Below are 10,106 nucleotides of genomic sequence, written 5' to 3' on the forward strand. Positions count from 1 at the left end.
AGACAAGCTCTCACATGGAATCCTGAAGGTCAAAGGAAAAGAGGAAGACCGAAGAACACAGTACGCCCAGAAATGGAGACAAACATGAGAACAATGAGCAAAAGTTGGATAGAACTAGAAAGGAAGGCTTAGGACAGAGTGGGTTGGAGAATACTGGTCGGCGGCCTATACTCCATTGGCAGTAATAGGAGTGAGTAAGTAAGTAAGTAACTACTGCTATACGATTTACTATTCTCAATTAATACCCGTTTTATTGATTAGTCTCCCATAATCATAGCCACGTTTTGGTTCGATCCTGTATAATTGTTATTTGCTATTTGGTGGTGCAATGTGGTCTGTTTGGCTTGTATATAAACCATGTATGTTCGAAATAAAGAATTGGTACAGTGGAAGTAGATATTGACTCAACTGGACGGGCTAGGAGAACAAAAAACCAATAAGGACGCCAGGCTGCTCATACAACTGAAAATGGTATTGGTTTGACACAGTGTTAAGTTTGTATCATGGTGTGTGCTAATGATGTCGACAGATATTAGTAGTATATATCATAAATCGAAAGTAAAATGCCTGCTAGCAGAAGGTTAAGAAGCTCAAAGAAAGAGACCAAGAACAAAGAAGTTTGAGACGTATTCAGTAGACATGAAAACAATCAAAGTAGAATATTAGTTTAATGATATTTAGATAATTATTTATTCAGCGAATATATTTGTCAAAATTCAACCAATCCACAATATTGGCCGACAATCTTTCACTGTCTTCGAAATTGGAGGGGGCGAATGACTCACAGTTGACATGGTTGAAATCCACTAGCCACGGCTTTTAACGAGGACTCCAAAAATCCCCTCTTGAAGTCAGTCCTTAACAAGCACATGATATTTATCAGTATAGAGTTGTGAAAATTGTTGAGTTTTAATTGAGATTATGAACCGTTAGATACCATCTCACTGGCTCATAATTTAAACGTTCTCATCAAAAAACCAAAGTTCCTTAGCCTGAATCCCGTATGCACAATCGTAGATGCCCACGGCTGAAGAGTCCTATACTAGAACAAAACAGTTATCCAATATCTGCAAGTTATCAATGATAGTCTACCATTGATCCATTCATGATCTCAATTACATCTCAACAATCTTCACTACTCTATAATAAGGAATAGATATATACATACATTTGTGTTGATGATCTAAAATAGTCATCTATCTATATCCTATCGAAAAAGTGTTATGATTATTGTTCGAAGAACAAACAAACAAACAAATACCTTGATACTATTACTTATACAAATATAAGATGTGATTACGTAACAGGCTTATTTGAACATCTCCATGGGAGAAAGAAGCATGTTTATTACACGGATACAGAAAAGAAAAAAAAAGAGAAAAAGGGGGGGAACGACGATGGTGATAATAAATTTAATAAAAATGTAAATGAACCAGGAAATATCAATTGAATTAGATACATGTAAAGATTAGATTGACTAAACTCTGTCCATATTTATGCCCCCATCCCCCCACATACACACTAATGAGAAGTATTTACAAAAAAATAAAAGTACCCCTCTCACCCCCACACACACACACTAAGGAGAAGTATTGACGAAAAAATAAAAGCTACCCCCTCCCCTCACACATACTGAAGAGAAGTATTTAAGAAAAAAGTAATCAAGGATAACTTACCCATGCAATCTTGATTGTATAGAATTGAAAGAAGATGATGATCAATGTTTTATTTATATTAATGAGATAGTGTAATGAAGAAAAAGGGAAAAAAGAAGAAACGGATATACAATGAAAATGAATGTTAAAGAAAATATATGAAAATTTGAAAATTTTAGTAAACGAACTAAGTTGAGGAGCCCCACAATGGGGCGAAACGGCCGTTCAGTAGTACGATGGACGGTGACACAACTTTGTGGATTGGTTGAAGTTAGACATTAATACTGTTGGATTCCGGCTCAATGGTCTAAAAGTTAAGCGCTCACGTGCGACACTGATATGTCCTGGGTTCGAATCTCGCGATATGAGATCGTGGATTCGCGTCACTGAGGAGTCTCATACTAAGATGAAACGGCCGTTTAGTGCTTACAGATTTTCCATGGTGGTCTAGCTTCAATTGACTCATCAACTCAACTATTAAAAAAGGATGACTACGCAATATCATGTATTGGTTAAAGTTAGGCAACAACATAGTTGGATACTGACTCAGTATATCTGGATGTAAAGCGTCTATATGCTAGAACGAAGGGTCTGGAAATCGAGTCTTGCTTACGGGATCATAGATGTGCACTGCTGAGCAGTCTTATATAAAGATTAAACAATTATGAAGTGTTTTCAGATTTTAAATAATGATCTAACATTGATATCGGTTTATGATTTCTATCAAACTCAACAGTTTTGATTAATGTTTCCTAATTTCATCATTTGTGTTTAGTAGAACTTCAAATGAACCTAATTTGATCAGCTGTTTTGACTTATATGTTCTAAAGGTGTTAGTTATTGATCATTCCCTGTTTTCGTAGTGCAAACGTTCATAACATTTTGTTTATTTATAGGCAAAGATGGATAGCGGCTAGTAGTGGAATCCAGCTCGCACATCTCGTCCTATTTGGGACTCCTCAGCTGGATATACCTGCAACTCAGAGTTGATGTTCACTCTGGGAGTCGAACCTAGTACCTTTCGCTTCAAACGTCATCGCGTTATCCACTCAGCTACTGAGTCCTGATAGCCACTTGCTTGTGCAATGGGGTGAAGTTTGAATTAACTTAGTATTGTTTGTTTGAATCTTCCCATTGATTTTTAGGACTGAAATTGATCAGTCTCTTATTGGCATATGTGCATACTGTGTGTATCGCCTCAACATAGCAGATACATCCAGCTGATGAGTTACAAATAGGAAGAAGTGACGCGCGTCAAACTGGATTCCACTGCTAGTCACTGTCCATTTTTGCTTATAATGCTTGTGAATTAACCTTTGTCCATTACGTAATCAAATATATCTAGTTCTTTACTTGTATGTTCGTGGCATTGTTGTAGTTTATCCTTGTTTATCCTTTCTGATAAGATATATATATATATATATATATATATATATATATAATGAACAAAAATCGAATAGAACTAGAAAGGAATCCCCAGGACAGAGTATGTTGGAGAATGCTGGTCGGCGGATTGTACTCCATTGGGGGTAACAGGCGTAAGCAAGTGAGTATATATGTAATAGCTTTGTATAGTCTCATAAATTTATCTACATTCTTAATAGTAGTACTTTCACAGTTGAATTCACTAGTGGAGTCCCATGTACAGGATTGTGAAAGTGAACTGTAGAAGAGTTCTAATACGATGATGAAACATCAACCCAATCTTTCATGGTTTTCAAAGCGAGACCATAATTTATGGACGACCTTTGAACGAATCTAATATGACCTTGAGGAATGTTAGCCAATCAGTAAACAGTCACTATAGAGTAAAAATATACTATACAAAACCAAATAATTAAAGTGGATACACTTCTTTTATATGGTCCAAAAACTTGTCAAGATTAGAAAAAGGCTCAAAGGTTCCAAAATCGTATTGGATAAAGGTAGAGGAACTCATCCATATGGCCCCATATTAGTTGATCTCTGGAACCATGATAAGGTCACGAAAACCCTCTGAGCCTCGACCACATAGCTCCATTATTGTTTGTGTGTACTCCGGTTGTGTAAATTTATCATTTTTATTATAGATATGTCCCTACTCATACTCATATCACTGAACAGTCGAATCTTCAGTAACATCTGCGAATATTTCAGATAATGTTACTGGTGCTTTCATTATACAGTTTGCGGCAAATATTATAACATGCCACAGTCTCAATCTGGATCGAGCGACATAGGTTCCTGTTCTAACAAACGTCTTCCTTCAATATATATTACATCGAAGGACAACATCACGTTATTCTGTGCAAGATCTACAAGGCATTTGATACCCGAAATCAAAAATACAGGAACTTCTTAATAGTAGCCGCTTCTTCTCTAAAATTCTTTGTGAACCGATCGAAAATGAGCTTCGGGTATTGAAATTGACGCCATGACCTTGAAATCTCTCGAAGGTTTCAGATTGGCTCATACATAAATTACAGTCTCGCCGTTTTCGATGATGATCTGCCTTTCATCGACTCATGAATTTAACTGTGACTATCAACAACAATAAAACAAAAGCTGTAACCATTTTAATTACCTGTTTAATTTCTTCTATAAATAATGTAATAACCCAAGCAATAACAATATATTCAACAACTGTTATATTTATACGAAAATCAACTAATAATAGATAACTGAATAAGATGAGAAATGTAATATATGAAATCTGAAAAGGCAAAAAAAAGAAAAAAAAGAATGATCAGATGGGGGGGTCTTTGTGAAGATTTTTAGTAATTTTATATAGTTGACATCATGAGTCGAATGGAAGGTAGACCACCATCATGGAAAACCTGGAAGTACTGGAAGACTGTTTCGTTCTAGTGTGAGACTCCTCAGCAGTGCGCATCCACGATCCCGTCTCGCGAGATTCCAAGAAAGGACCTAACCTCTAGACCACTTAGCAGAGATCCGATGGTGTTAATGTCTAACTTCAACTAATCCACGAATTTTCGAGCAGTGGTCTATCGGTTAAGGGCTCTGGCTCGAGATTGGTAGGTCCTTTGTTCGAACCTCGCGAGTGCGGGATCGTGGATGTGCACTGCTGAGGAGTCCTAAAATAGGACGAAACGGCCGTCCAGTGCTTCCAGGTTTTCCATGGTGGTCTAGCTTCAATTGACTCATGATTTCAACTTTGAAAACTTTACATAATCCATCATATTTCTAAACCAATATGATACTTTTTGAAAAGAGGCTCTGAATACATATGCTGTGATACTGAACGGATGCCAAGAAAGAAGCAGGAGGTTTGCTGAAGGGGCTACACTACCAGCCTGTGACCACAAGGTCTGATCCACAACACAATGGAGCAACATAAGACACGCAGTCTCATGGTAGCCAGTCACCAATAATTGGTTCACACGCCTTTTGTCTCCTCACGATCCTTGAGCCCATGTACATCATTGGTTTGGAATCAGGGTTTCCCAACTCCACTAGATGGATCCTTCATATCCATTAACCCGGGTAAAGTGCCGGAATTTCAGTTTCATCCTCTCCCCAGTCGTGTTCTTGTTCACTACACTATTACATAACACATTATCGATTCAACAATCTTGAAAATATAAGCAAACATGGATAGTGGGTAGCAGTGGAATCGGAAACTTGTGTTTCGCCCTATTTAGGGCTCGTCAGATAAATTTACCTGCATCACAGAGTTGATGTCCCCTCTGAGACTCGGACCCAGTATTGTTCGTTTCAAATGCAATCCCATTATCCACTTAGCAACTGAGTCTTGATAGTCACTATCTTGTGCATTAGAGTAAAGTTTAAATTCACTTATTTTCAAAAAATAAATTATCAACTTACAGTATTATACACAAAACGAACAACTGGTGCCATATAAAAGTCACGAATCTGTGAAATATATTCCACGGTTCTAGCCTGTAACGTTTTCCGAACGCTGAAATATAATAAAATCAGGATTGTTACCTTAAAAGAATCGATTTAGAGTAGTTTAAATAAAAAATAATGATATGGTTGACGCTTCGATAAACATGTATTGTCATTAGTCATTAGTGACTTACTTAGAGAGGTAATTCTCGGAGTCCTCGTGAGAAACTGTGATCAGTGGAGTTCAACAGTGTCTGTTGTGAGGTATTTGCCCATCGAAGACAAAGAAAACAAGGCCTCTCAAAATCGTGGATTCGATGAAGTAAGACACTAAAACCGTTAGATTCCGGCTTAGTGGTCTAGAAGTGAAGCATCCGTGAGTGAGACTAAAGATTCTCGGTTCGATTCCTTTCGGTGTGGGATCGTAGCTGTGCACTGCTGAGTCGCTTACTAGGACGAAACGGTCATTCAGTGCTTTTGGGTTTTCAATGGTGGTCTAGCTTCAATTGACTCATGATCTCAACTATAAATAATATCATACCTCGAAATTCTATGTCAGATAATCGAGATGCTTAGACCAGAAGTGAGTTAAAGGTCAGATAAACAATTGTATAAATAATCATCCATTGCATTTACAAATTAGCTTGTATGAATAGGAATCAAGACTAAGGTTTTTTTTGATGAAGTTTTGTTCTCTGAGCTGGATGGTTTGGTCGTGAAGCTTTCATCGTCCTTCTGAACAACATCATCAGCACAAACTTCAGAAGGATGATAAAAGCTCCACAATCAAACCTTCCATCTCAGAGAACAAAACTCCATCAAAATCACCCATCTAAGCTACAAATCTTCTCTACTATCTGATTTCAAGGTTGATTAATAGTAACTTACCCTTTTTTACCAGCATCTTCTGCAGTTAAGACATATTTCATAGTATGATTACTTTGTGTAGATCCTTGTTGTTCAGAAGTAGGACTTGATTCCTAGCAATATAAAAAAAACACAGAAATACTGTCACGTATTGTATATACATCAATGAGTCTCAAGGGAATAAAATAGAGGTCAAACCATCACTTTCAACGCCTAATCGACAAATATTCCTAACAGACTCCTATCGTCTAGTTGTGAACACTGACTAATGTGATGTGTGCTACTGATGTAGATAGATATAAGCAGTATTTATCACCAATCGAAAGTGAGATACCTGGTGGTAGAAGATTAAGAAGATCAAAGAAAAGAGAACGAGAACAATGGATGATTGGTGTGGAAACTAAGGAACAGTCAAATTCGGGACAGTTGATTGACATTTTGCAAATGAAATATTTACTGTGATTTTTTGACTTTGTATTTAAACACATTTGGTTGTCCCCACCTGTGTTCTCGGCCACTACTTTAGTAATAACAATAATTGGGAAGCTCTAAAAAAAACCTATTTCGAGTGGCTAAACTGATACATGAATACACACTGCTAAGGAGTATATTAATAGGACTAAATGACCGTCGATAGCTCTTAGATTTTCAATGATGATCTAACATCAATTGGTTCATGATCTCAACCAAAAACATAATCATCTCCACAACCTCATACTCATAAGTGGAATAATTGAATTCCTCTTCACACTGATCTAGATCATTTTCGCTTGTCATTGGAACTTCAGATATTATGTGTGAATATAGTCTTCAATAGATCTTTCAAAGATAACATTCTATGATAGGAACTACTTTTAAATATATGTTAGTAGCATAAACTGCATCAATTAACTATTCATTATCTGCATATGGATTTGTGAAGATTGTAGTATTTTCATAGTTGAATTTATAAGTCAATCTAAGCTAGACCATTATCAAAAGCCTAGAAGCGCTGGATGGCCGTTTCATCCTGGTATGAAACTCCTTAGCAGTGTAAATTCATGATACCACATACAGGACTCGAACCCAGGACCTTCGGTCTCGCGCGAGAACACCTAACCTCTAGACTACTAAGCTCAGTACTTCCAAGTTTTAAATGGTGGTCTAACATTGACTAGTTTATGATCTCACTTAAAACTTAATAATCTCCACAACCCCATACCGAGAATCGACATTTTGTTCAAAATAGACATTAGTACAACACTTTTACATTTAACCATAAACATCAAATAAGGTAATAGATAGAAAAGATATATCTTACTTCTCCTTCAGTAGTTGGATTTGTTTTAGGCTTGGATAATATAACTTTTGGTATTAAAAATGGTAATGTCAAACCACAAACAACTCCCATAATATACTAAATGTTAAAGGAAAAAAAATAATGTTAATGAAACTACTGATTATCATTATAAGTAGCATACATATTTACCAATAAAAATAAATTCACTGTATTAGGGTATAAGTTTGATAACAGTATAATTTATTCAAAATACTAATATTTTAGGTAGACAATAACACTAACGGTTACGAATAGTCTTATTATGGTGTATACTACTTATGCTGATAGTTATAAGTAGTAAGTAGCAACAATCGGATATGGAATGCTCGCCAGTAAAATTACTGAGTAGATTGAATTGAAGATAACAAGAAGAAAAACAGAGTGTAATTGTAATAACAACGGAAATGAAAGGATTATGATGCATATGAAGGTCAACAGAAGAACGATGTTCAAACAACTTATGAACCCGGTTAAAGTGCCGAATATTCACTTTCCGTCCCCTCAATTTCGTAAACAATACTTCTCTGTCAGTGGCTGTATATGTGTGGTCATGTGGGGGCATTTGAAGAGAGAAAAAGAGAAAGATGACTCTCTCCACCCTCGACCGTACCAGGGTATTTAAAAATAGTCAATAATTAGGGACCTGATGGCTCTCTACAACGATCGATATGAAGAACGCCAATCTTTAGTGGTCGATATATAAATTTCCAATGTTGATTTCTGTTGAAGTCAGATGTATACCCAATCCTCTATCTCTGCATATGTGCTCAAAGAATCTGTTGCCGGGATACAATCGATATGGAACTTGATAGGCTACGACAAATATTGATCAGCAAAGGATATCCACATAGATCGGCTAAGCATAGTCTGAAACCAAAACAACAAAATGACAGACCACAAAAACGAAGAAAATTCTATTCATGAATATTTAGTTTTAAAAGAATATGCTCGAAAGGAACCAGAGTAAAGATAAAGTTAATTAAACCTTTAAATTCAAGGTTTAGGTAAATGTACTTCAAAGACACAACAGACGGCGAACTGTCCAACCTCCGAAAGACAATCCTAAAAAATAGTCATCTTACCATGCTTACTAAGCGAGGCATTAAACCAGAATTACAATCTTCAAGGCTTCATACAATTTTCATGAAAACGTTCTTTATGAACATACAGTTCAGGTGAAATACCACTGTAGAAATTTGAAGAATCATCTAGTAAAGTGTTTGAGGAAGATTTTTTACGGTCACAAGCTTCACATCATCCTTTGCAGCCTCCTCATCATTCGTAATTGTGTCAAGTACAAACCCTCTCATTGTGTCAGATCAATGTGTATTCATAAGTTCACTTCACATGGAAAACCTGGAAGCACTGGACAACCGTTTCGCCCCATTGAGGGACTCTTCAGTATTCAAATTTCTTCAAATATAACTCATAGCTTATACTATCAACCTCGATCTTGACGAGCTGTAAGTAGACTTCTACCCAAAGTTTATGCTGATGATGTCGTTCAGAAGAACGATGAAAGCTCCAGTTCAAAGAACAAAACTTCATCAAAAAGAGCTCTGAATGGTTAATACACTTTATAATCATTAAAGATTGACAACTCGAGTTGTCAGTTATGGTGGTATTTCATTCTTCTGAACAACATCATTGAAGATATACAACTCAGGTTGTCAGATTTGATGGTATTTCGTTCGTGAAGCTTTCATCGTTCTTCTGAACAACATCATCAACATAAACATTAGGTAAAAGTGAAGTATTCAGAATTCTCCAAATATAACTCATAGCTTGTACTATCAACGTCGATTTTGACGAGCTGTAAGTAGACTTCTACCCGAAGTTTATGCTAATGATGTTGTTCAGAAGAATTATCAAAGATCCACGACAAAACTATTCAGTTCAGAGAACAAAACTTCATCAAAAAGAGTTCTGAGTTGATAACCTGGTCCCAAGCCCGGGTAAATGAAGAGAGTTGGGCATGGGGTTAGCGACCTCATTCTGTAGAAAAACTAACTCACTAAAAGAACGCTAACCAAAAAAAAAATAATTCAGACCATTTAAACTCTGCCCTGGGAGTTAAAGGAATAATCACATATGAAAAAGATGAATAAAAACTGGAAAGAACTAGAAAAGATTGCACAGAACAGAGTTGAGTGGAGAATGCTGGTAGGCGGCCTATGCTCCTCCACAAGGGGTAACAGGCGTAAGTATGTAAGTAAGTAAGTAACTATAATCAATCAAAAAATAATCAATCAAGATATAGAAATTACCCTAAATACACTGTTTTTAGTTGATAAATTACCACTCCATGTATTGGTAAGAAAATCTTGACAACATGGATGTGCCATAAATTTGATACTTTGACCTTCAGCAGCTAATTTAATAACTGAACTACGACCATAATAAATTAATTCATG

At 36.3% G+C, this 10,106-nt stretch overlaps 1 protein-coding gene across 1 annotated transcript in view; it reads right to left on the bottom strand.

Moving 5' to 3' along the window:
• Positions 1-10,106, bottom strand: part of Smp_161630 (transient receptor potential cation channel,subfamily m, member, putative) — a gene marked incomplete at both ends in the record, with an annotated part of 31,337 nt that overhangs the window by 4,098 nt on the left and 17,133 nt on the right. Inside the window, 3 exon segments of the mRNA XM_018791394.1 lie at positions 5,554-5,606; positions 7,675-7,770; positions 9,960-10,106. The exon segment at positions 9,960-10,106 is cut by the window's right edge and continues 79 nt beyond it. Of these exon segments, the coding sequence (XP_018645451.1) occupies positions 5,554-5,606; positions 7,675-7,770; positions 9,960-10,106 (296 nt within the window).

The sequence above is a fragment of the Schistosoma mansoni genome, assembly GCF_000237925.1.
Source record: "Schistosoma mansoni, WGS project CABG00000000 data, chromosome 3 unplaced supercontig 0077, strain Puerto Rico, whole genome shotgun sequence".
Lineage (NCBI taxonomy): Eukaryota > Metazoa > Platyhelminthes > Trematoda > Strigeidida > Schistosomatidae > Schistosoma > Schistosoma mansoni.